The following is a 27,250-nucleotide window of genomic DNA, read 5'->3' as shown; positions in this document are numbered from 1 at the left end:
GCTGAGCAGAGAGCCCGCTGAGGGGTTCAATTCCAGGATCCTGAGATCATGACCTGAGCCGAAGGCAGAGGCTTAACCCACTGAGCCACTTTGGAGTGCAGGTGATAGATGAGGAGCAGCCAGACCAAGAGGCAGCACTAACATTCTGGAAGCAGGAAAGCAAACAGATGAGGGATAACCTACCAGGCTGACTTTTGAGCCACACCCCAAGCCTGACTTGGAGAAAGCTAGGATGAATTTTCATATCATGGACTTCCCAAAAGGAGGAGGCAAGAGCCCCAAGGGCTCAGGACAAGCAGTCAGGCCTGTCAGTCAGGTGGGTGGGGATAAGAGCAGAGAGCTGGGAGAAGTGTGGTTCAAGAGGTAAACATCAATATGTAAATATATGCAAATTACTTTGAACACCCAGCTAGCAGCCTTTGCACTAGGGGAGGAGTCCCAGAGTGTCTGTGTTTACTGCACTTTCTGGTTCCCTTGAGGCCAGCTCTGACTCCATCCTGCTGGGTGCCTGCCCCATCTTGCCCCAGCAGAAGTTTGCAGGTTTACTGCCTTGAGAGGGTAATGGAGTGGGTCTCGGGATGGGGGGCTCAGTAACAGTGCAGTGCGGGGTGCAGCATGGAAAACAGAAGGCTGGAGGACTGATACCACTGGTTTTTACACTTAAGGACTCCCAGCCCTTCTTGCCGCTTGGGGCTTAAACACACACTCAGCATGACCCCACCCTCCAGGCAAGCGCCTGGAAGATTCCTCTCTGGGGAGTCTGAGGAGCCCAAGGGGAAAAATCTAAAGACACAGCCAGCAGCTTGGGTCCCTTGGTAAACAGCTGACCCAGCTCCGCCACCATCCATGTGCCCTGGCTGATGAGGAAATGCCACTCAGATGGCCTGGAGGGCCGGGAGGGGGGACTGTGACGGGTAAATGAAAGAACTTTGGGTAGAAGGAATGGTTAACAAATGTACAGACACAGGCTATGGAGCGGTTTTCAACAGAGGCGTGAGTAGGGCACTGGGCCAGGGAGCAGGGCAGGAAGGGGTGAGGGAAAAGAAGATGAGGTCCAAAAGGCTGCTTGGGCCCAGCAGGTGCCTGAGAAAGGCACCTAGGCCAGCGGGAATGATGGGCCAATATCTGCAGTCAAACACCTCTTTCTTTCTTCTTTTTAAAAAACATTTTACTTATTTATTTGACACAAAGAGAGAGAGATCACAAGTAGGCAGAGAGGCAGGTGGGCGGTGGGGAGCCGGCTCCCCACTGAGCAGAGAGCCCAATGCGGGGCTCGATCCCTGAGATCACGACCTGAGCTGAAGGCAGAGGCTTAGCCCACTGAGCCACAGGCAGAGGCTTAGCCCACTGAGCCACCCAGGTGCCCCCAAATGCCTTTTTCTGAGCTCTGTATGCTGAACAGGCTGTGCCAACCCACGGGAGATGGTATGGCCGGCCCAGGTCTTTGCCAGCAGCTGCCCTGGGAACTAGGTGGAGGACAGCCTCCAAGGACAGTCTTAAAGGATGGCAGTTAATTCAATAGATAATGAAGAGCCTGCGGAGAGTTGGGAAACAGGAGGGTGACGTCTAGAATTGAGTTAGAATGAAAGGAGAATGAATTCATGAGCCAGACACTGGGAGAGGCGATGGGGGGCTGCGCTAAAGTCAACAGGGAAAGTCTCAGATGAAACTGGGTCTGTATTTGAGGGATGAGGAGGAGGAAATGGGGGCCTAGAGAACAGAAATTGCTGGAACAGGAGTGGGGAACTCTGGACAGGAAACAAGAATGTGGATTGAATGCAGGAGGAAGTATTGAGCAAGAGAGAAAGCAGCCACCGACCTATTGGAATGCAGGCGAACACCTGCACCAGGAAAGGGGCCTTCAAACATTACGAAATTTTTGGCCCTCTTCTCTCCTTTCACTAATGTAACACAGGAATTCAGGGAAAAGAATTCTTTTCTCTTCCCAATGTCGTGGTGTGTTCTGCTGAGAACAGTCTCATGGACGCATCAGCTAGCTCCCAAGTGAGTGTCAAATGGAGGATGTTGTGAAGTTGTTCCCCAGCAAGTGTTTGTCCTTGGACACTTCCCCCCCTCAGCCTTCTGCTCAAAGAGTTCCCTGACACAGATACCGATGTCCATCCTTTCATGAGGAGAGATCGTGAGGTCTGCTGAGCATCCAGTGAAGGAAGCAGGACCTCCTGCTTGGGAATGTTCTCCCCCAGTATGTCTGCGAACCTCAAATTTATTCCCTACTCTTTCCTCTGAATGCAGGCATGGAACATCTTGGTTACAAGTGCAAATAATGGTCTGGGAGGGGAAACTAAAAGTTCATTACTAACCATTCACTCTTAGGTTCACTTAGGAGGGCCCCAAGGAAGGGTTTCCAGGATAAATAATAATAAATGCTACTCACACTTTAGAGTAAATGAAAGATTTTCACACTCATTATCTTGCTTCTCAAAGCAACACTTGAGGGCCTTATAGGATTATTATCTCCCTCCTACAGCTAAGGGATTCAAGACCCAGAGAGGTTAAGGGACTTGCCCCAAAATACACAGTGGTTGTTGTTGGCAGAAGTGAGACTCGCACTCAGGGCTCCCAGTGTCCAGTATGGGGCCCTCTCCTGCACGGCAGGGAGGGGGCTGCAATGACCCAGGTGTGGGGCAGTATCCCAGGGTGAGGTGCAGCGGGGAGGATATCTGAGAGAGGACAAGACCCAGGGAGCTCCTTTGGGTACACCACCACAGACTAGGGTTGTAGCCACGGTCAGGCTCCCCTAAATTCCATGGATTGTCAAGACCTCTCCGTCAGCTCTGGATGAGACAGAATAAACAGGAGAAGAGAATCATAGACAATAAGCCCCCCAGGCCACCCATCAATCCCAAACCCAGCGCTCCATCCTAATTCTTTGCTCCCCTGGGAGAGCCTGACCTGGAGAGCCAACCTCCAGATTTCCTAAGAGGTAAGGTTTCTGTGTAAGAGCTTGGCCCCTTTGGAGAACCCTGTCCTGACAGCATGTGACCGCCCCCCCCCCCACACTTCAGCTCATAGTCCAAGGTCCCCAAGGTGCTCAGAGCTGGGAATTGACTCACCTGTGGGTGAGCTCATGGTCAGTGGCAAACATGGAGGCCCTTCTTGGCATAGTGGCTGGAGGCTCTCCACAACAGACTTGCCTCCCAAGCTTGGGCCCTGGTTTGATGCTTGCAGGAACTATGTCTGAAAAAAAGAGGACATGGTCATAACTCTGCATTCAAATGCCCAGATCCCAGATAAGCTGCTTCTTGAGGCTAAAACTACCCTTCCCGAAGGTCCCCACGGGAGATCCATGCACAGAGGAAAAACCCAGGAGAAGGGACAGTATATGATTCACAGGTGCTTTAACTTGACTTCAGATGCTGGAGATCAGGAAGACCTACTTTATGTTTAAGGTCAACGTGCTCTTTGGAGCTGGACGCCTTCAGGAATTCAAAAAGCACTCTGAGCCCCACTCCCCTTCTATTCCCTCTCATGCACACAGTGTTTGCATACTTACTCAGCAGTCTATGGGCTCAATGCTGCTCATCTAAGGACCTCAGCTGGAGGACCCAGAATGAAACCGGATGACTGTTTCCCCACCCCTTTCCAGCAGGGGAAGAATAAGAGATTGGAAAGAGTCACCCTCAACTTGGGCCATACCTCTGATATACCATTTTATTTTTTAAAGATTTTATTTATTTATTTGACAGAGAGACAGGCAAAGAGAGAGAGAGGAGGAAGCAGGCTCCCCGCTGAGATGACCCCGGGACCCTGAGATCATGACCTGAGCCGAAGGCAGCGGCTTAACCCACTGAGTCACCCAGGTGCCCTGACATACCACTTTAAAATAAATAATCATTAAAAATTAGCAGGATAGGAATTCATCTGTGACCCATTAGAACATCACCTCTCATGCTTTAATATTCTTTTTTTAAAAGATTTTATTTATTTGTTTGACAGACAGAAATCACGAGTAGGCAGAGAGGCAGGCAGAGAGAGAGGAAGGGAAGCAGGCCCCCCGCTGAGCAGAGAGCCCGATGTGGGGCTCGATCCCAGGACCCTGAGATCATGACCTGAGATGAAGGCAGAGGCTTTAACCCACTGAGCCACCCAGGCGCCCCTCATGCTTTAATATTCTTAATGACCTAATGAATGCAATTTAATTCAACATAGCACCATGAGGGGTTTGAGTCAGGCTCAGGGGTGGGTGCTGATCATTTATTAAAGGAGTCAGGCATGATCATTCCAAGAAGGGATCACAGTGTAGTCAAGGAAACACATACACACAACTTGTTACCATTTGGGCCAGTGCTAAGGTAGAGCTATGGGAGACAGGGGAGGCAAAGATTATTTCTGGACAAAGGGAAAGGTTTACACAGCAGGCTCATAGAGGAAGAGATGTTTGGGTCAGGGCTTTGGGCCTTTCCTGGGAAAGAGTCATGATCAAAGGAGAGAACTGAAATGCAGGTGTGTCTGAACAAAGGTAGGGGCTCTGGGAGAGCTGATGCAAACCATGTGTCAGTATTAGGTTAGGGGAGGAAGAAATAAGCAAGCTGAGATCCAGTTTGATCTGGGGCACAGTTTAAGAAAAAAGAGATTAGGACTTGGAAGACAGGGTAAGAGAACGAGGATTAGAAAGAGGACTTGCAATATTGACCACTTGGACATTGTTATCAGAACTGACAATTCCTTCCCCGACGGAGAAGCATCCACCTAGAGAAAGGCATTGAATCAGGGAGGCCATTCCCAGCCTGGGCACTCATGGCGGCGATGGGGGGGACCTTGGATATGTGAGCTCCCTCCGGGGTCTCAGCTAGCAACTGTACAGAACAAGGAATGCATGCCTGCCATTGGTGGTGTTTGATATACCATCCCTCCTAGCAGGAAACAGATGGCCCCCTGAAATGGGAAGTTCAAAAAGGCTGAGTAAGGGATTGTTTATAAAGGGATGGACACAAAATGGAGCCTAGAAATGGTAAAATGCCAGGGACTTCGAATGTCTGGAAAGGCAAGGGGATAAAACTATTCACTGTGAGAGACGGCTGCCTGCCCAGACCCACAGCCTTCGGACAGAGAATGGAGCCCCACCAGCTGGGGTAGGGAGGCAGGCCTTGACCTCTAGACCCTCTTCTCTGCCTCTCAGAAGAACACACACAAAGGGAGGGCAAGGGAGCCGGGGGAGGCAGTCTGGGGAGGTCAGTTTACAGATGGAGCGGGGGAAGGAATGGCCCAGAAGTAGGCAACAGAGAATATCTCACACAGGTAGCAGACTGACAAATGTATTTGAATAGTTATATGTTTGTTCTAATGTGAAATAGAAGCAATGTAGCCACCTATCAAGGCCAGGAGCTATTATTTCTTAGGACAAGGCAAGAGTGGATTTTTTTTTTTAAAGATTTTATTTATTTATTTGACAGAGAGACATCACAAGTAGACAGGGAGGGAGGCAGAGAGAGAGGAGGAAGCAGGCTCCCTGCTGAGCAGAGAGCCTGATTCGGGACTCGATCCCAAGGCCCTGAGATCATGACCTGAGCCGAAGGCAGAGGCTTAACCCACTGAGCCACCCAGGCACCCTGGATTTTTTTTTTTTTTTTTAATTTTATGTATTTATTGGTTCGAGGAGACCAAATGAGCACATGCACAAGCAGGGGGAGGGGCAGAGGCAGAGGGAGAGGGACAAGCAGACCCCTCGCTAAGCAGGGGACCCTGAGATCATGACCTGAGCCAAATTCAGGTGTTTAACCAACTAGGTCATCCAGATGCCCCAAGAATGGATCTCTAAGTGTGAAAAGTTAGACAGATGGAAGAAAAATATGAAGTGATAGTCTTGGTGGTACAAGAATATGGCAGAAGTCACAAAGATGGCCTTTGTAGAACTGAAATTTGGGAAATTCTGGGCTGGATGATAGGACTGTTTCCATTTCTGACTCTTTTTGAGTTTTTAAGTACCTACATGTAGCTCTACTGAGTACAAAGAAATGCTGGGAACTGTCACAGGGTATTTTCAGATCATTTCAGTTCAGTAAAATGCTATAATCATGAGTAATCATGGAGAGATGACCACAGGACTCCCCAACATTCCACTACTCTCTTAAGATTGCTCTTCTTCTTGAAGGTTAAAAAAAAAACAACAATAATTTATCATAGTCTCCAGCTTGAAACAGCCCAAATGTCCAACCAGGGGGTTTTATATATCAGGGTATTTCCACACTATGCAACAATGGAAATGAACAAAGGGAGGCTGCAAGCAGCAACATAGGTGAAACTCCCAAATGCAATGGAGCGAAAGGAACCAGACACAAGGAGTCTACACTTTAGGATTTCTTTAACACAAAGTTCAAAAACAGGCTGAACAAATCTAAGAGCTGGAAGTCAGAAGAGTGGCTACCATCACAGGAGAAAGGAGAGGGTAGTGCCCAGAAGGAGCCACAAAGCAGACTTTGGGAAGATAGGCCATGTTCTGTTTTTGGACCTGTTTTTGACACGGTCTGTTCACTTAGAGATAATTCATTGAGCTTTGCACTGGTGATTTTGGAAGTTTTTGGTAGGTCTCTTACATTTTATTATTTATATACACATTATTTTAGTGTATATAAAGTGGAAAAGCTATGATTTTTCCTTGTTGACTCTAGGATAATGATCACAAAGGATGAGTGCTCCTCTGGGATAAGCAGACGTGGTGACATGTTTCCATGACATCCAAGGCTTGGTCATTTCTCGCATTTCTACCAACTCCTCTCTCCTACCTCCCTCAACTTTCATTGCTGGTAGACCTCCTGCTATCTACAAACATTTCACAGGTGCCCACAGGATTGGCACAAGAGTGCCTATTGTTTTCTAAGTCTGGTTGTGTCTGGTTGACCAGATGACTTGACATTAACTACTGTTGGTTTCCCTCCTGCTCCTAGGTGATAGTAGAAGAAACTCTAGACCTTATATGGTACCAGAAAAATAGGTCAGGGGCCTCCTCCCTCATTGTTACCATTTACCTCTGTCTGGTTCTGTACATCTGTGGCTCCAGGGGCCAGCGACGCCCTCATCACACACAGATCAGCCATGGTCTTGACCATAAGACCTCCAGTTTCCTGCCCAGTTGTGGCATTTAGTGCTCAGTAATGGGCCATCTTCAGGCATTCCTATAGAAGGTTCTTTACCTCCTAGGACAGTTCAGGGGAACTGGGCATAGGTCTCAGCTTCTTTAGGAGGCCATTCGCTAGAGGCTGGGCAAGGGAAATCCAAATCCCTAGAGTACAGCAACCCTGAGGAGCTGGAAGGATGAAAAAATACCTTCCATTCTTTGGAGAACAAGACTTGCAGGAGGCAGGAGAAGGGAGCTAATTCTCACCAGGTTGTCTGCCCTACCCTCTGAAAGCCAGGCAGTGTACTCTAACCTGTGGTGTGCTCTAACCTCTCCGAAGAGGATAAGACCCCTATCTCCTAAAGACTTAACAGCCTTGTTGGTGATATGAGAGCATCCCTGAGTAAAGAAGCAAAACCAAACTTGACCAGGCAAGATAATTTTTGAAGAGGCAGCAAGGCTGGGACCAGCGTCGCAGGCAGACCTTGCACGCTTCACCAGATCTGTGTTTCCACATCATCACTTTTACCAGTCCAGGTGTCACAAACCCTTGGGCCCTCCATGTGAAAGTTCTGTCTCACCACACATGTTCATTTGTGATACAATTTTCTCAAAAAAATGGAATCTATGGGTCTATTTTAAACACTGAGAACACCAAAACTGACCCAAACCTCCGATTATAGCCTCTCTGGAAAACGAAAGATCTGGCAACATGCGGAGCTCAACTCCCACATGGCAGCAGTAGAAAAGAGCTGAGCAGTGACTGACCCCTTTAGATAGGGCTTTCTGGCTTTGGAGTCCCCTCCTAGCTGCCCGCTTCCAACTGTCTCACACCCAGCCTCCCTCACTCATGGATACCACCTGCTTGGTCCTGTTCCCAGGCATTGCATCTTATCATTTTACAATAACAACAAGTCAATATCTTCCTCCTGCCAGGAGAATAAAGTCCAGACACCCTCCGCTGGTAAACCTTTCAAGTTCTGGCCCCAGTCAAATCTTCCATTGCCCCCCTACAAATGCTTTTCTCCCAATCTTAGGGTGCTCGTTAATGATTTTCATGGCGTTGTGCATTCAGGTGGTTGTTTTTCTCAGAATCAAGTTTCACCTTTTAACTCTTCCCCTTGTGCCTTTGCCTCATACGCTTCTGGCATCTCAGACCTTCTGAGATCATTTTCCTTCTCTCTAATGTACATCCCTTAGATGTTTCATTACTTAGGGTACGTCCATCAATTTTTGTTGTCAGAAAATGCCTTTATTTTGCCCTCAATCTTGCATGATGACTTGCTTATTTATTTTTGAAGATTTATTTATTTTAGAGAGAGAAGAGGGACAGAGGTTATGAGTGAGAATGAGCAGGGGGAGGGGGAGGGAGAGAATCCCAAGCAGATTTCCTGCTGAGTGAAGAGCCTGACTGAGAGATATGGGGCCAGATCCTAGGATCCTGGGAACCTACGACCATTTTAAAAGGTTTTGGGTCACAAAGAGGGTATGAATTCCAGCCCCAAACTTGCATAAGGACAAGCTTCTGATTAGAAATTCTCAGGGAAACTTTTTTCTTTTGCTTCCATTCTGAACTAAAATTTAGTATCTTGGGGCACCTGGGTGGCTCAGTTGGTTACGTGTCAGCCTTCAGCTCAGGTCATGATCTCAGGAATCTGGGATCGAGCCCGGTTTTGGGCTCCCTGCTCAGTGGGGAGCTGCTTCTCCTTCTCCTTCTGCCCCTCCCCCTGCTTGTATGCTCTCTCTCTCTCTTTCAAATAAATAAATTAAAATAAAATAAAATTAGATATCTTAAGGCAAGTAATGGTCTATGGCATGTATGCCACTGTTTCCCTTGGGGAGCAAGGTCTGACAACATCCACTAAAATTTCTGTCTTTTGAAGGTTCTGGGTATTCATAAAGATTTCCAATCTTTCTCTCATATCCCAATTCAGTCTGAATTTGTTTTCTATTTTTTCTGTCATTTGGCTCCTGCTCACTTCTCCTGCTTCACACTTCCTCATTGTTTCTGCCTCTGAGGGATTTCCTCCCATTCCTGCCAACTTAGCCTTACTGTATGTGAAAACAGGATTTTCATAGTTTCCCCGGCATCTTAGGGATTTTTGACAGGGTGGATTTCTTCAGAATCTACTCTTTCGTGTTTTTGGTAACAAGGCACTCACTTTTCTGTCATTTTCCAGCAGTATCCCAGAAGCCTTGCTCACCCTGTATCCTCTTTCTAGATTGATCTTCCTCATCTTCTCCATTTGCTAAATCTTACTGTGGTGAGCAGAATTCTGAGATGTTGCCCCAATCTCTAGCCTCTGATGGATGCACACTCTCCCAGTTATTCAATCGAATGCTAACTTACTGCTGCTGTGAAGACATTTTGCAGGTGTAATTAATGTCCTAAATCAGCTAATCTTAAAATAAGGGTATTACCCTGAGTGGGTCTGACTTAGCCACATGGGGTTTTTAAAAGCAGAAAGTTATGTCCAGTTGGTAGTAGAAGAAAAAGTCACATAGCTATGCTCTGGTTAGCCTGGAAAAAAGCAACCATCTACCTTGCGAACTTTCTATGGAGCCATAGGGAAAGAACCCCTGGGCTGCCCTGAAGAGCCGAGGGTGGTTCTTGGCCCACAGCTTGCAAAACAACTCCAGGGACTTCACTCCTGTAACAGCAAGGAAGTAAATTGTGCCAGAACCCGGTGAACTTGAGTGAGTACCCTAAGCCCACCTGAGACCGGCAGTCCTGGCCGACACCTTGATTTTGGTCATGTGAGGCCCTAGGCGGAGAATTCGGTTACACTGGACCTGGACTGTGTGACAGTATATTTGTGCTGTTTTAATCTGCTAAATTTGTGGAGATTTTTGACACAGCAATAGAAAATGAATACAGGCCCGAACTGACTTACTACCAATATACCCACCTCATCCTTCAAAGCCAGAGTCAATTGTCCTTAAGCAGCTCTGAGGCAGTTCCAGCTACGACTCCCCTCCCCCATCCCAATGGCCACACCACTATGCCAGCTTGTGAATAGCCCCTCTGTTATATCTCACAGTGTTACTGGTTTTGCTTGTTCATTTGTTTTAAAGATTTTATTTATTTATTTGACAGAGAGAGAGAGATCACAAGTAGGCAGAGAGGCAGGCAGAGAGAGAGGGGGAAGCAGGCTCCCTGCTGAGCAGAGAGTGCGATGCGGGGCTCGATCCCAGGACCCTGAGATCATGACCTGAGCCGAAGGCAGAGGCTTTAACCCACTGAGCCACCCAGGCGCCCCTGTTCATTTGTTTTAAAGTGTCTTTCTCTTCAGTTAGACGCATTGACCTTTTGGGAAAGGACTGTGCCTTAGGTGAACTCTGGTGTTTGATGGCTTGGGTTCTAATCCTGACTTTGCTACTTCTTATCCATGTGACCTTTGGCAGTTTATTGCATGCCCCTAAGTTTCTCAAGTTTCAACTTCCGTAGATAAGATATGGGGATAAAAGAAGACCTATTGCAAGGGGCGGGGGGGTGGGTTGTGAAGATAAAATGAGATCATTTTTGTATAGCACTTAGCATCATACCTGGCCCATGTCAGGCCCTTGGGAAATGTTTGTGCAGTGAATATATAGGTGGAGGAAGAATGGAACGGTAGCCTGCAGATGTGCCTGAATATGGGGCCCGCCTGCAACTTCTAGAAGAATTCAGTCTGTGTGCAACTGTTTCCTCAATCCAAGCCGCCCTCTCAACAGACAGCCTTCCCCTGATGTTTCCCTCCTTTGTTTTACTCCTGCTTTTTCCCCGTGATTGCTCACAGGAAACATTCCTAGAAAAACCTCAAGGGATTGACTTCCTTTATGCTTTAGGGCAGCAGACAGCCTGTGTTCTGTTGGCTGCAGCTGTGCTCCAGCCCTTGGGGACCAAGGGAGGGACAGCATCTTAGGAGGAGGAGGATGGGAGTCAAATAGGAGGTGAAGCTCGCCAGGAGAAAAATACAAAGACAACACCTGGGTGGGAAACCCGACAACAAGGCGATGGTGGAGGGTGAGGGATGGCTGCCTCCCCCTCCCCTCTACCTCCCACACAGCCTCGGTCTACAGCTTCCTTCCCGCCTTTCCTTCTGGCCACCTACAGGATAGTCACAACAGCATCACCCCTAACAGCTTCGAAGATGCCAGGCCCTAGGGAAGGCACAGCTTCTGTCTTGGTGTCAGATGAGAGCCATTTGGCAGGCGAAAAGAAACAGGCCATCTGGAAAAGCCTCTGAGACCTCAGTAATTGGAACCAATGACTCCCTTCAGTTTTATTTATTGTAAAAAACAACATTATAGCAACATGAAAGGACATCTCTTAAAAGATTACTCATGATCCTACCACCCTACCACCACAACTGTTTTCTTTTTCCAAGTTCTCTTCTCGTTTTTTGGCCACATGATAGAAGTTTGCATATAATCTGTCCTATTTTTTTTGTTTTCACTTAATGTGGTATCTCAAGCCTTTTCTAGTGTTGACCTACTCTTCACATTGGTCTCTCTCTCTCTCTCTTTCTCAACTGCAAATATTCCAGCCACTTTGAGGCATAATTAATGATTCCTTAACCCTTGGGGATTCTTGCTCATCCCCTCGAATCTTTGAGGTTGGCTCTTGGCAAAGCTGTAAATGAAGGGAAGTTTGTCTTCCGGGCCTATTGGCAACCTTTACAGATCTTCCTTCCTGCTAGCAATTTTAGCCCGAGACGTCTCTTGCCATATCCTGATGCCAGTCTGCTCTCTAAGCCTGCGAGCTTCTCAAGGGCTATTAAAAAATAATAATATAGTTCTATTTCTTTCCTTAAAAGAGCAGTGCATGCTCATGTTTTCCAATTTGAGAAATACAAAACAGCAAAAGAAAATAAAAATCTGCTATAACTTTGCTCTGCAAGATCATATGCCACTGTTCCTTATTGTTCTCACAAGTATTTTTGGCACTTTTGACCCCAGTTTTCTGTGTTAGGTCCCCTTCCTGTGTTAGGTCCCAGTTGCCTGTGTTAGGTCCAGAGTTAGGTCCCTGCTCTGCTTTCCAGCTTCCTTTCAGAAGCTAACTTACATTGATAATACGATGAAAAAGCTGAATGAATAAACCCTAGAAAGTATACTATCCTGAGGCCTTGGGCCCCAATTGAGGTAAAAATATTTAAAAACAGGTACACAAAACATCAAGGGGGTGCCTGAAATTGCCTAGTTTAACCCACAGTAGACTCCATTGACTCATAAAACTAAATTGTATAGAGGCAGGATGGGTTACAGGGCTGGTTTGATCTAGTGGCTCAAAAACGTCATAAAGGGTATGGTTTCTTTCTAACTTCCTTCTCTGCTTCCCTCAGCATTATTCTCTTCTAAGGTAAGCTCCTCTTGTAGTCTAAAATGAGACTGCCTTATCAGTAGCTTCTGGGGCTACTTACTTCTGTCTAGCTGGAGATGAGAGCATCTCTCTCCCACCACCCCATGAATCTGAGATTTCCTCTCAATGGATCAGTCTGGTTCCTATGGCCACCCATGAATCAATCCTAGTGGTAAGGAGGATGGGGTGACTCTGAGTGGTTTAGACCAGCAGGTCTCAAGCTCTAATCTTAGGACCCTTTACACTCCTAAAAATTACTGAGGATCCCAAAGAATCTTTTTAATGGAGGTTTAATCTATTGATATTTGCCAAATTAGAAATTATATTTATTAAAATTAATAAAAGAGAGGCACCTGGGTGGCTCAGTCAGTTAAGTAGCTGCCTTCAGCTCAGGTCATGATCCCAGAGTCCTGGGATCTCTGCTTGGTGGGGAATCTGCTTCTCCCTCTCCCTGTGCCTCTGCCCCCCACCACCCCCCGTTCATTCTCTCTGTCACTCACTCGCTCTCTCAAGTAAATAAAATATTTTTAAAAATGAATTAAATCATCATAAAAATAATAAATTTACATGCTATAACAAGTTAATTAAGAAATAACTATGTTTTAAAAGGCATTAATATCCCCTCCAAAATAACTATGTTTTCCAAAACAAAAAGATGGTGAGAAGAATGGCTTTTTTTTTCTTTACTTTTTAATTTGCAAGTCTCTTTAAAACTCGTTTAATAGAAGACAGCTGGATTTTCATATCTCCTTCTGTATTCAATCTGTTGCAAATTGTTTTGGTTCAAGTACAGGAAGAAAATCTGCTTCACATCCATATGTAATTGGAAAGGGAGATATTTTAACAGCTTTTTAGGATAATTGTGACTATTCTTCTTTGGTACTATACCAAAACTCTACAAGAGGTCATATCTTCAAGGCTTGTTACACTGTGGAATCTGAAACCTTATCTATAAACTTTTCACACTATTAAAAGTCCATTGTCTGCCTTGCATTTAAAATTCATCTTTAACCCATCTGTGATTTTGTAACATCAGGCATTAGCCATCTGGAAAACCCTGATTCACTGAGGAAATGCAGGTCTTCCAAGCACTGGCTCATCATCCATGATCCATTATCCCCAAATCATATATTTGTTAACATCATCATCAGTCCCATCAGAAAAGCCCTTAAATATTGAGAAGCTGTCCCATGGTGATACAAACTCTTCCAACATTCTACATTTCTTTTGAAAGCTGGAATTTTTTCATCATTGGCAACTAACAGCCCATTGTTTTCCTTGGAGAGACAGGCTCACCTAATTGTCAAGAAAATGTCTACTAAATAACTGTAATTTGTCAGTTGCTTTCTCAAGTAAATATGGTGCTCCATGACCCCCACCCTTCACAAAACCAGCTGGTACGGCTTGCAGTCACACAAGAACTTTCCCCTGGACAACCACCTTGCTTCAGTCACCAGCAGGACGGTTTTATGGGCATTTCCCACTTTGTCATATAAAATATTAAAAAGATATATACTTAAGGGTTGAGATTTCAATAAATTAAGTAATGTTTACTGCTCCATCAAGAACATTCTTAAACCAAATAGCATTTTTTTAATTAAAAAACATTTTTTTTTTTTTACCATGAGTGTAGCGGTGAAGGATATTAGTGTGGTATTAGTGCCCCGATGTGTGAAGGCACCAATATTTTGCACACCTTTACCTTTGTACCATCAATGAGAAAGGTAACTTATATCTTAGATCATAAGGAACTAATTTTGACTTCAGAGATTCCCTGAAAGGTCCTCAGGGACCCCGTAGGGCTCCACGGACCATACCTTGAGAACTTCTGACCTGGACCCATCAAAGCTCACTCATACAGTTAAGAGTGGGGCAAATTTACCTAAACCATATCTTGCATCAAAGCAGGGGAGAGGGAGCAGATACTGGGGGCAACCACAATGTCTGCTGTCAGAATGACCTAAGTAATGAACATAAGGAGCTAAAGAATTACAAAATCATGGTAGCTGTCCCAGATTTACAGAGTCTGGCCACTTTTCTAGCCAGGGTCCTGAGCTTTTCTGAGACCAGCCACTGACCTGAAGAGATTCCAGGTAAGGCTCTGAGAGCTAGCGGCTGATCTTAATCTACAGTTGGTAGGATCTCTATCTCAACGCAGAGCACTAGCTTAGGATGACTCTGCAGCTAGGAAAAAGATGTTTTAGGGCAGGGGCTTGTCTTGTTGCGCAAGTCAGATTCTCTTCCCACCCAATGTGAAGGTGGTGAAGGTGGTGAACGAGGTAGTGGGTGCAGCGTAAGCTTAACAGCCATCCCGTTAGGCTGGGACAGGAGGCAGTTTCAAGCTCCCTTTCTTTCTCACACCCACCTTACACCCACTCTTCCAAGCCAGGGCACCTGGATCTTTATGTCAGCCATAATGCTGTCATGGCATTTTACCAACAAGGAGTATCTATCTGGGAGAAAGGGAAAGAGAAGCTGGGGCAAAGAGAGGTAAAGAGTATCTGATCAAGCCATCTGGCCTTGGGCTGGTCTCCAGGAGAGAAATGATGAGGTGTTCAGCATTCTCCTGAAGGTGTCACTGACTGCCCCCCCCAACCCCCACCCTCCCTCCCCAGCAGTTGCTCTGCCTGGCCAGCCTTGGCCAATCTACTGGATTTAGATCTCTGTGACAGCTTTTCCTCCAGTATATTCAAAATACTCCCATGTCCTCACCTTAGAATGACCTAGAAACATTTTTATGGCAAAATCTCTTTGGAAAGTATAACAGCAGGGTCTCCCCACCCCCACCCTTTCCTTTTCAAGATTTCCCTTTCTGACCTTTGTTACCCAGATACCACATTTTTTCCAGCACCCCTGCCCCCACCAGGGAAAGAACACAGACATTTCCAAACCCTGTTGGGAGCTGTGCAAACCCTTTACAAACTGTTGCAAAAAAGAGTGACAAAACTCTCAGTTGACTTAAATACATTTGACTCAGTGTCTAGGATCTTCCTTTTTAAACCGGAACCGGTATCACTGATACCAGTGATCATGTGATTCTATCTGTTCACCTGAAAGGAAATTCTGAAGACAGACCATTTTCACCGAGCTCACTGAGGAGTCAACAAGTCCTAAAGCACAGAAATGTTGCAGGCACACTATACACATTCTGCCGTGTTAAAGAAATAACATATCAGTGCTTTAAACTCCTTTTCATTCCTGAATTTGGGGATTCACTAATATTTATGCCTTAAAAATATGTATGACATTTCCTCTCCAGAATCAAGGGAGACTCCTGAGGTATGGAAAGCGGCTCTCCAAGAGCACGTTCTGATCTGCTCTGTCACCAAATGGCTCAGTGATTTAGGGTAACTCACTTGTGCTCTCTGGGCCTCAATAACCCAACTGTGAGACTAGTCGGGAATCCGCACCATTTTCTTCTTCTTGGACACGTGGAACAATAGAAAGATGTTTTGCAAGTCCCCAGACACACGCCCAGGCTGCCCTGGGGTAGTTCTCAAGGGTCTCGTGGCCCCAGGAACTCTGAACCCCGGTGGGCCTGGGGTGTTGTGCTGGCAAGTGAAGCACGTGACTACGTAAAGCCCCTCCATCCACCGGCTCCGCAAGTACCAGTCCTAAGCGCCGTAAAAGCCTACAACCAGTCCAGCTGTACCTTTTGTTCCTTCATCAGCTAACCGCACGCAGACTTCCAGTGAGCGGTGGGTGCTCGGCACCCTGGCTCCTCCCAGCCTACCCTCGGGGTTCCCCCGCCGCGCTGGGTGGAGGGGTCGCTCGTCCCAGGGGCGGGGCCGCTGAGGGACCCCCCCCTCGCGAGTTCGGATTGGTCTCTCCTGTCCTCGTGACTCCAGGCCCGCCCCACGTCCCTCCTCCGCATCCGTGCGGGGGAGCGGACGGTCCGGTGCTGAATGGGCGCGAGCGCGGCGCCGGGGACGGGCGGGGGCGCGGGGCCCGGGACTGGCAGGCGGCCGGCGCCCCCTCCCTAGCATGCGGACGAAGGCGGCAGGCGGCGCGGAGCGGCGTCCCCTGCAGCTGCGAACAGACTCGGTGGCGGCGGCACCTGCCGGCCGAGGTAAGTGGCGCAGCCCCCTCCTCGGCGTAGCGGGGCCCGCGGGCTGGGGGCGGCGGCGGCGGCGGCGGCGATCAGTCCCTGCCCCTACCTCGCTGGCCCGGCGGCTCCGCCTCGGCCCCCGCGGGCAGCGCCTAGGGCACGGCGCCCCTAGACGCGCCTAGCGGGGGCGCGGGCTGAGAATCGTGGTCTCGGTCCCCGTGGACGGGGCGGGGGGCGCCGTGCCAGCGTGGACGTGGTTAGAGGCAAAGGGGTGAACCCCCAGGATGTCGGGTCCAGCCGCAGTGGTCCTTTCTCTCCCGGCTTCCCGCAGCGGCTCGGGGTTTAATTCATTGCTGGAAGCTTCCTAGCCGGCGGAGCCGAGTTAACTCATTATCCTGGAACGGGATTGGGGGACCCTTTGCAGGGTAAATTAGCAGGTTCCCAAACTGCTCATTGCATCCTTCGGAAAGGCACGATGTGTGGCGTCTGTAGGTAGAAATTGGGCAGTGACCTTCCTTGCCCCCTCTCTGCAGCCTGCCCTACGGAAGAGGCACGTTTTGGTGACCCTTTGCTTTCCTCTGAATTGTAGGTGACTTGACGTGGGCATGCATTCATTATACGCCGTTAGTGTGTAAGTAACATAAGCTTTTCCGAGGGCATCTCTCAGAGGAACCGGGCAAATAGGGAGAGGCGGGATCTTGTCCCTGCTCCACAAGAGCTGGGTGACCTTGGCCGGCACTGGTCCCCAGGTGGGGCTCTATCTCCTGGTCTTTACTGGGAGGCTTGAGCTGCTGATGGCTGTGGTCCCTTCCAGGCCTCTGGATCAGTGGTTCTGACCGAAGAATGTGTTGGCCAGTGAAGAGAGGGTCCTGCAGATCAGGAAATAACTTGGAAAAATGAATTTGATATCCTCATGTCTTAATTCGTGTTTGTGGCCTTTGCTTAATTAGATATCGTTCTTCTAAAAGAGAAAATAGTTTCATGTGCTGCGTTTAATCTGGCACCCTTTGGTTGCCTGCTTCTGGTACCAAGCAGGAAACTGGGTGCCGGGGTTTCAAAGAGGAAGGAGACTCATCTCTGGCCCTCTGGTGTTTAGCTTCCCTATCCTCTTGGTTTATAACTGCTAATCCTCTTCCGTAGTGGGCTGTATGTCCTGAAACTGGAAGAGGAATCCATGTCTGTTGAGTAAAGGAACACAGATTCAAAAACACCATCCGTTGTGGTTTCACTTGTGTAGTCTGGAGAGTTTGACAGCTTAGAAGAATGTCTTACATTTCTAGTCTTAGAGCTAGGATCACCTAAATTCTAACCAGTGCTTGCTTGGACAGGAGATGCCGGCGAGCTGCCAGAGCCCATAACCAGGATGTCACGAGTATTTTTTCGTGTCTGTCCATTATGTGCGTGCAGCTGTTTTTGTAAAATGAAATGAACCTTAGTTATGATCCATAGCCATTTCTTCCGCAGGCCCGAAAAGAAATGGGTGAGATGAGAAAGCAGAGGGGGTTAATGAAAGAGTGAGAGGGCCAACAGGCGTAAATTCCAAAAACTCAATGTTTATGACTACGTATTTTGAAAATGCTTATGATTTTGACACAAACTGCCAAGTTAGCCCCATGCTATTTGGCAGCAGTGGGGAAAATGTATCTAGCAGGTTGGCTCTGGGGAGGGGGATAGACAATAAAAAGAGGTTCAGAGTTTTCTGTGGGATTCCATCCAGGTGCTGGGGGGGAGGGCATAGGAGTGTGTCTTGGAGCCAGCAGTTCCTGGGAGAAGGATCGAGGCTCATCTTCCACACCCTTCTAGCTCCTGAGGAACAATTTAATCTGAACTGCCTATGGAGGGTTGAGATCATTCCCAGAGGGCATGCTCTGTGTCTTTAGTCTAGCTGGGCAGTGTTGGCAGAATAAAACAGCTGGGAAGATACACAATGATGGTACAAACTTTCCAACTTCCCAGAAAGGAAAAGCTAGGGCTGGGTCAGCGTGAATGACCTGAGTTAGCAAAGGCATTCAAAATGGGGAGGGGGCCACAAGTCACCAGTCTGGTGTGGGAAGAAACCATAAATATGGTGCGGATAGGTGGGCTCCCCAAGGAGAGACTTTAAGCACGCATGCTGGGGGGTGGGGAGTGGGGGGAGCAAGGAAGTTGTGCATGGGAGTGAGAGACAAATGAGGTTAGAGGAGTCCAAGGACACTACCAGGCTTGTCTTACCTAGCGAGCTAGCTGGCTTGCTTCTTTCTTTCTTTCTTTGGCATACACAGTAGAAAAGTAGACATACTGTAAGTGTACTGTTCACAAATGTTCTCCAAACTGAACACAGCCCTGCACTCAGATCAAGAAGCAGGAGCTCCATATGTGCTCCCTGCGGGTCCCTACCTCCCCAAGGATCCTGCAATGTCTGGGAGAACATCTTTCCTCATGAGTTAAGTTTCTGGTACTCACTCATGGTGCTGCCTCTAGTTGTAGTGTGCTCACTCTTGTTGCTGATTCCAGCCATTGGGTGAATAATAGATCACGTATTTATCCGTGCAGTGTTGATGGACATTTGGGCAGTTTCCAGCATTTGGCTATCGCACATAATGCTGTTATGACTGGTGACTGTTCTCGTACCTTTCTTTGATATATATATGTATGCATTTCTGCATACATAAAGGGGCCATGGGCGTGTGTACTCAGATTTGGGAGCTGCAGGCAAAGCTATTTTATTCCAATTTTTGAATAATTACATTGTTACTAGCATAGTGATCAATATGGTTATTAAATGGTAATTAGTGGTTACTTTTTATTAGTATAGGGTTAGTACATACTTCTATTAGCTGATGGATGGAACATTGACTTTTCACTAAGGAGAGAGGCAGGAGTCCCACCAGGAGTCATGATCCTTTTCTACTTGGCTATGGCCCATGTCCCATATGCTCACGGCAAGTGCAGTTACCTCTATGCCCAGTCTCCCAAGTCAGGCAGCAGGACAGGCCGAGCTGAGGGGAAAACAAAAGCAATGTTGTCAGGGAAGAGTTTCTCTGGCCAAACTGCTTTACCATATCTCAGCTCTCAGCCTTTTTGCTGCAAACACTTCTGAGAACCTCTTCTCCCTCTGCTTTTGTACTGTCATACTTTCTGTACTTGTTTCTACTTCTCTGATCTGCCTTCTCTGTACTCCCGGATTTCTTCTAAGAATTCCCCCACATCCTAAAGGAAAAGCATATTTCTCGGTTAGTCTTTTGAGGTCATGCAAGATAGTTTTGTTTTCTTCTTCCGGCATGAAGAAAATATCCAGGATTAAGTTATTGGATGGTTCACCAACTTCTAAAACCTACAAATCCTTCTCCTTTTCCCTTCAAGTTTTTAGTATCTGGAATCATTATAGTTAAGTATCATATGATATGATTAATTCAAAGAGAGAAATTTGGGAAAAAATAACAAATGTAAAAGCTCTACATTAGTGGAATAATAGTTCTGCCTTTTGAACATTAAGGCTGTTTTTAATACTGCCATGTTCATATTTAAAGTCTTAAATGTATTGAATTCAGAGCAGAAGTAGTTGTTCTGTTATATGTGTACAATTCCTTTTTCCCTGGCCGCTTTTTCTCATGTTCTGCTTTTTCATCCTTTTCTGTCCTGTTTTTCATCTCCTTTCTGCTTTTCACAAACATCTTGGTCTCATTTCCTATCTAGACTCCAGCAGCAAGAGAGGAAGACAGAGTATGGTCCTTCAGCAGGGCTGCTAACACTCTCTTCTCTTTGCTTATTATTTTCTTCAGTCAAGTCCTTAGTCTTCTAGGACTTGGTTGGTGTGGACTCCTTGCTTATCCTTTCTCTAGACCAGTGCTGTCCAGTGAGAAGATAACCCAAGCCACACATAATTTAAAATTTCCTAGTAGCTACATTTTAAAAATTAATAGGAAACAGGTACATCAGAGTTTCAATTTCTGAATAACATAAGAACTTCTAAACTCGGGGCACCTGGGTGGCTCAGTGGGTTAAGCCTCTGCCTTTGGCTCAGGTCATGATCTCAGGGTCCTGGGATAGAGCCTGCATCGGGCTCTCTGCTCGGCAGGAGCCTGCTTCCTCCTCTCTCTATGCCTGCCTCTCTGCCTAGTTGTGATCTCTCTCTCTCTGTCAAATAAATAAACAAAATATATATATATATGTATATATATATATATATATATAAAACTTCTAAACTCTTATGCACCTGATAACACAGCTTCAAACTATGTAAGTAAAAAGTAACAGAAGGATAAAAAAAAGTTGACAAATCTGCCAGCATAGTGGGAGATTTTTAACATACATCTTTGAGTAACTGATAGAACAAGCTGACTGAAAATAAATAAGGGATTATTCCAGCAAACAATACACTTGATCACACTGATTATATAGAAAACAGGAAGTGAGGATTATACTTTGAGTATATACCTGGTCATGAAGTAAATCCTAACATATTTAAAAGAATCAGTATCATACAGACCAAGTTCTCTGAACATAATACAACTAAATTATATCCATTTTAAAAGCTACTTTGAAAAATTTGAAAATTTGAATTTGAAAATATTTAAATTTGAAAGATAATAATAATAAACATATATGTCAAAACCTGTGGGATGAGTTGTACACTTAAAAAAAACTTGTGAGGTGCAACTAACTTGGTGTTTAGGGGAAATGTACAATCTTAATTGCTCATATCAACATGAAAAACAGCAAAAAGTAATGATTTAATTAGCTAAATTAAGAAGTTAGGAACATAACCATTAAGATAGATCCAGTGAGGGGTGGTCTAGGTGGCTCAGTTGGGGATATCAAGAGTCGGATGCTTAACCGACCAAGCCACCCAGGCAACCCATGAAATTAATTTTAATAAAATACTTTAGGTAACCCAATATGTGCACGATATTATGAAATCAATATAAAAATTGTTAGGAATTTTACATTCTTTTGTTCAAACTCAGTCTTCAAAGCCTTGTGTGAATCTCTCATATAGATCACATCTCGATTTGGTTTGGCCACATATGAAGTACTTCATGGCCACATGTGGCTAGTGGCAACTGCATTGGACGGTACTGCTCTGCATCTTTGCCTGTAAACATTGAGCTGATTTGTCTTGATAAGGGGGCCAGTCAGAGCTCATTCTGGTGGTGGGGTTCAGGTGCCCGCCAAGCAAATCTAGGATCAGAGGAATCTAGCAGTGGTTTTTGGCAAAGAGGCAGTGGGCTCTTTGTGAAAATCCTCTTGTTAAACTCAACCCCTCCCAATGGACCCACATGCTACAACACGTAGATAGGACAGGAAAAAAGATAAATGCTGTACCGACTCCCTTTATCCTCACCTGTTCCAGACATGTTTTATGTATGTGTGTCTTGTTTTGTATATCTATGCCATTTTATATATTTATGTATGTCAGCTCACTTAATTTTCACAAAAGCCATGTGAGTTTGGTGTCATTATTATTCCCATTGTACGAATGAGAATTTTGAGGCTCAGAGAAGTTAAGAAGCTGTAGGGGACAGAGCCTAGAGGAAGGGTCTAGGGGGCATTCTGACTCAGGCAGTCTGCCCTGGAGGTGGTGAGGAGGCACCAGCCTCCCTCCCATGCTTGAGAACAGCTCCTGTCGCAGTTCTTGAGAAGGTCACCTGTGGTGGCTGAGATGGCTCTGTTCCCGGTACAGGCTGGTGCATTCCCCCGGACACCATCGTCACTCCCCGGAGTCTCCACAGCAGCCTCCTAACTGGTCTCAGGGCACAGGAGGACTTCCCCATCTCCAGTCTGACCTCAAGAGGGCTCCCTCCAAAATCCAATCCCAGTTCACTCCCTGCCCCCCACCCCTCCCTGTTGCTCCTTTTATCTCAGGATAAAATTCCAACCTGCCTCCGCCTGGCCTGCTGCTTTTTTTTCAGCTTCTCTCGGCACGTTATTCCTTCCTGGGCTGGACCTTCAGAAACTCCATGCCACGTTTTCCCCTCGGTGCCTGCTGTTCCCCCACAGGCGACCCCTGTCTGCCCATGTCCACTGAGCCCTATTCCTTCCTTCCTGGGAGGGCCTTTTCTAACCCCTTCCCAGACACACATCCCTCCCCAAATCTAAAATATCTTGTAATGCAGCCTTCCTGTCCCATGCAGGATAAGTTTGAAAGAAATACTGTGGAAATAATGACTGTGGTGGTAGATCCGCTTGTCTGAGCTTCGTTTTGCTAGTTGCTCTAGCCCCAGGCCCATATTCCCAGCCTGACAGAAACTGGTTATGTGAGTAGCAGCGGGCCTCCTTAGGGCCCTGCCCAAATAATGGCCTCCCAAATATTTGGAGCAGAGAGTAAAAGGGATGTGTATGGGGCATAAAAGGAAATTCTCTGTTTTAACCCTGTCCCTTGCAGACCTGAATATGTGTTGTTGGTGTTAAGAGTTCAAATATATTTCACTTGTTCTGAGTTTAAAGGGGCCCAAACAAAACTTTCCTTCTCCTTCTTTAGGATTTTTTCCTCTCCTTCAGTCTCAAAACTGCCCCGGCCTGCCAAACTCCAGGTTCCAGTTGTGGTCCCTCCAGTCCCTTTTCTAGGGTCATTACCGCCTTCTGATTTGGGTTTCACGGGACTAGTCTGCTTCTCCTAGGACTGTAAAGCTTATCAAATCCTGGATAACTGCGTAAACTGTCTTCACCTTCCCTTCCCTTCAGGTCTGGTTTGGCGATGTCACTTTTATAATGCCAGGATGCAGGAACCCAACCCAGAGTTGCTTTTGTTAATTGTCAATTCTATGGATTTTCATTTTCCTTGATTTATTACTCATTCAGCCCAACTACCTGTATTTTCTTTAAATCAAGAGAGAAATCTTCTGGTAAAAAGGTAGCTTCTAGGGGGCCTGGATGGCTTCGTAGGTTAAGTCAGGTCATGAACCCAGGCTCCCTGCTCTGCAGGGGGTCTGCTTCTCCCTCTCCCTCCGCCCTTCTCCCTGACCCCAACTGGTGCTCTCTCTCTCAGATAAATAAAATCTTAAAAAAAAAAAAAAAAGAGAGAAAGAAAGAAAAAAGGTAACTTCTAGGTTTTGCTCTGTTTGTGGTATTCATGGGGTCACCCCAGGCTTGTTCTCCAGGAACATGTTCCGCATGTATAATTTGCTGCCACAGCCCCCCCCCACCCCCGCCCGCTGGAGAGCTATTGTTTAAGGTGTTTTCTCAGAGCTTGGAGGGACCCAGAAAGGAGGGCGGTTCTATGAGCAGTTTTCCTCGGTTTACTCCAGTGGTTTACTCCAGTGTCCCGTCTCATTCCCTCCGGCCTCCTCTGAGGGGTAGCCTCACCCCTGTCATTCAACCATCCCAGAGAATGGTGGCACCATGGGGTGCCCTCCTGCATGGGCTTTGCTTTCTTTCCTTCCCCTTCCTGGTCTGAGTTTGTTAACGCAGGCCAGATCTCAGCTGCCCGGGCCCTAGAGGAGCCCCTGCCGGCTTGGTCACCACGTTCCTTCCTCCATGTCTCGTGATCAGCCTCCTTCTTACTGCACCTGCTCTGGCTCGGCTTCCCCAGCTCCCCCCAGCAGCAGCGACCTCCGTGACCTCTCTCTTGATCACCCTCTCCTCTTGGCCTCCTTCCTTTCAGTGGGCACCCCCTCTCCAGAACTGCTTAGGGCCCCTGGTGCCGCCTCCTCTGGGGCCAGTTGAGAGGGCCTGGTTCCTTCTCAGCCGCATCTTCTGCCACTCTCACCAGGTCCCCTGTGATTGGGCTGGAGCCTGTCTCTCTGGGCATTTTGGCATGGCTTTCCTTCCCTCTGGAATGCCTCTTCCTCTCTTCTGTCTCTGAAGTCTTGCTCATCCTTTAGGGACTCATTTGCCCATCATCTCCTCAGGAAAGCCTCCCTGCTGTCTGCGAGGGAAGTGACGGTTCCTGGGTGGCCTCTGTCATGGCGCTGTTTGGTGTTTGGCGTGTGAAGGGATTTTTGCTTTTCCTGGCTGGGTTATTCATTTAAAGAAGAAAGGGGCCGTGTCATATTTATCTTTATATCCCCAGTGCCTGGTGCCTTATTAAATGTTTATTTAAAGGGTTATTAGGGAAATAGAGCAAATTATCCCACGGTATGTACCAGCCCCCTGCAACTGGGCTCTGTAGAAGAATTAAGCCCTCCTCCTCTAAGGCAGCCATCATGGATAACGAATTAACTTCTCTTCTGTGCTTCTGGAATGATTCTAGTTATAGGCCATCCTTGGGAGAATTGAGAAAATAGCTTTTCACATCCTTTTCTGTTGGGCCTAATTCTCCAGTGGAGCCCAGCTTGAAGAAGGCTGGTGTAGACAGCTTGGTCCCAGCCCTGATAAAAATATATGTTACCAAGAGCAAAGACTGACAGAAGATAGACCTGTATGTTAAGATTGGGTATTACCGGGTTGTGGTATGATGACCAGGATGTGATTTCAAAATGTTCTTTCCATTGTCAAAGAATTCCTAAAGTTTCTCACTTTGTGATAATACAGCTATAAAAAAATACTTCTTAAATAAGCCAGGTCGGAGTTCCTAAGCCTGACTGTGGCTCATCTAAGACAGTAGAGAGTTGGGATGTTTGTTTTCAAACATACCTTCCTGCACCATGCCATGGCATGCCACGAGTCACTGGGCTGAGCCCCCAGCATTCCCCCTGGAGAATTGGGCCCTAGGGTGGGGATGACTCCAGCCATCAACTCTCTGGACATGGGTGTCTCTTTTGACCACGATGGGACACCTTGTGAATTGAAGGGCTGAGTTTCCAGCAGGCATGGCCGGCTCATGGATGCTTAGGGATACTCTCAAAAGTAAATCTAGGGATGCTTTTGTTTTTTTCTCCTTAATTGCTAGGAATGAACCTAAGCCAGAGTTATTTGAATTAAGTCTCACAGTCTCACATGCTAATTCTTTCTCCAAATCATTCCTTCAACCAGCCCCAGTTTTTCCCTGAAGTTTGACCTTGTTTGTCCTCACATAGGATTTTACCCTTATTGGGGGAAGAATCCACCCGTGGGTGCTAAACTAGGTATTTGATGAGAAAAGGGATATTTACTTTGTCTAAGTATCATCCATCAAGTTACTTAGTAACTACCAAGGAAAAATAGTAGCTTTACAGTGGAGAAACCTGTCTTTCATCACTTCAACCAGTAGATCAAATTTAATATCACCAGCAGCAGGACAGATCAGCAGTATTGCCTCTTGAGAAAAGGCATTGAGAGGAGCCCAGCATTAGTCTGTGATTTTTTGGCCCAAAATGTATAACTTGAATCTAAACATGAAGAAGTAGGCAAATCTCCACTGACAGACATCCTATAAAAGAACTGGGTTGTACTTTTCAAAAAATGCCAAGGTCATGAAAAATAAAGCAACTGTTTCAGGTTAAGGGGGGGTTGAAAAGATATGACAGTTGAATGGCAACATGTGATTATTTTTGCTCCAAGACCACTATTGGAACTATTCAAGAAATTTGTATCAGGTCTTTAGATGGGATTGAAGCAACAGTTCCCTGATTTTTATCATTATGTTGTGGTTGTGTAAGGGAATATCCCTGTCTTTAGGAAATACTAAAATATTCGGGGGGAGATATGTCATGTTTTCAACTACTTTCAAACAGTTAAAAAGGTAATGTGCATATTCTCTTGTATGATAAAGAATGACAGAGCAAATGTGGTAGGTTGTTAACAGTTGGGGAGTCTGGGTGAAAGGTGTATAGGAATTTTTTGTACTGTTCTTGCCATCTTTCTGTCAGTTTGAGGTTATGTCGAAAGATAGAGGTTAACACCTCAGAAGCCCACAGGTCATCATGCTGTGGCCAGTCTAGCAACAGAGGGCACACGGGGGCTTTTCAGGGGGTCTCCCCTTTCCCTGGTCTATAGTGAAGTCATTTCATGTAACTCTGAACTCTCTTTGCCGTTGGGTTGGCTCTCCCTGGCATCGGCAGAAAACGGGGTGGAAGAGCATTAATGGTGCAGCTTTGCCTGACGGGAAGGTTTCTTTCTTCTGCTATCTGCTGCTGCTCCTGTTCTAGAGACTTCGCTCCCGCTGGCTGTCCTCAGATAGCTCTGATCCCCACGTTTGCTTTGTTCAGACTTCGATCCTGCTTCCACCCCCACCCCTCCTACAGCTGTCCTGCAAAAGAGGCTTCACAGGCAGAATGTAGCTTCAGAAATATATTTCAACACAGTGGAGAGTGTTGATGCATGAGTTCAGCACACTTCACCAAGATTCTCCGGTCGAGTGCTTGCCAGCAAAGAAGGCACCAGGCCCTCGGATGGTGTGCCTTACCCAAAGCCTTGGCATCAGCACATTAAAGGTGGTCCTCCCTCCTGCCTTGACAGACCCTCAGGTTAGATGATCTGGCAGAAATCCTGCATTTACTATGTTCTGCGTGAAGGGGGGTCCTTTTCCACCCCCACTGCCTTTTATGCTGTTTAGCAACCTTCTCTGCTGTGGCTGGAGTCTCTCCTGGGGGGCAAGGATGGGGGGGCAGTTCTTGGATTCCAAAGGGGAGCTCTGAGTTAGGGCCTAAGGAAGGTGTGTGGGTGGGTCTGTGTATCAGAATTTGCAGAGAGGAGTTCCTGGGAAACCATCCAGCGCCAGGGAACAGACCATGATAAGAACACTAAAGCTTCTATTCCTCCTTGCTGTCTGTCTTTCCTTTCCAGCTCTCCTTTCCCAGAATTTCCTGTCCCCCAGCCCCATTTTCTCCACACTGTGTACCCCCCCAACTTTCTCTTTCCCTTTTTATTATTTTTTTAATCCATCTCCCTCCATTTATTCCAGTTTCCTATTTCTCTTTTGTAAATGGCCATCATGTAGGAGTGTCCA

General features: G+C 46.7%; 1 protein-coding gene and 1 long non-coding RNA gene across 6 annotated transcripts in view; one reads left to right on the top strand and one right to left on the bottom strand.

The window, feature by feature from the left end:
- The window catches only part of LOC116595874, a 50,404-nt gene extending 34,129 nt beyond the window's left edge, over positions 1–16,275 (bottom strand). Inside the window, exons 1-3 of one of the 2 annotated variants that reach the window (XR_004287896.1) lie at positions 16,069–16,275; positions 3,075–3,198; positions 1,672–2,795 (exon numbers count right to left, since the gene is read on the bottom strand). This is a non-coding gene — a long non-coding RNA (uncharacterized LOC116595874). Of the gene's footprint in view, positions 1–1,671; positions 2,796–3,074; positions 3,199–16,068 lie in introns of those variants that run through there. The other variant, XR_004287895.1, reaches the window with a different exon arrangement.
- The window catches only part of ST3GAL5 (ST3 beta-galactoside alpha-2,3-sialyltransferase 5), a 50,002-nt gene continuing 39,014 nt past the window's right edge, over positions 16,263–27,250 (top strand). The window contains exon 1 of one of the 4 annotated variants that reach the window (XM_032352678.1): positions 16,263–16,485. In XM_032352678.1, the coding sequence (XP_032208569.1) occupies positions 16,401–16,485 (85 nt within the window). In that variant the 5' untranslated portion in view covers positions 16,263–16,400. The remainder of the gene's footprint in view (positions 16,486–27,250) is intronic. The other 3 variants (XM_032352679.1, XM_032352674.1, XM_032352676.1) reach the window with 3 other exon arrangements.

The sequence above is a fragment of the Mustela erminea genome, chromosome 7 (assembly GCF_009829155.1).
Source record: "Mustela erminea isolate mMusErm1 chromosome 7, mMusErm1.Pri, whole genome shotgun sequence".
Classification (NCBI taxonomy): domain Eukaryota; kingdom Metazoa; phylum Chordata; class Mammalia; order Carnivora; family Mustelidae; genus Mustela; species Mustela erminea.
The sequence above is the reverse complement of the archived record's forward strand: the minus strand, read 5'-3'. Positions and strand labels throughout refer to the sequence as shown.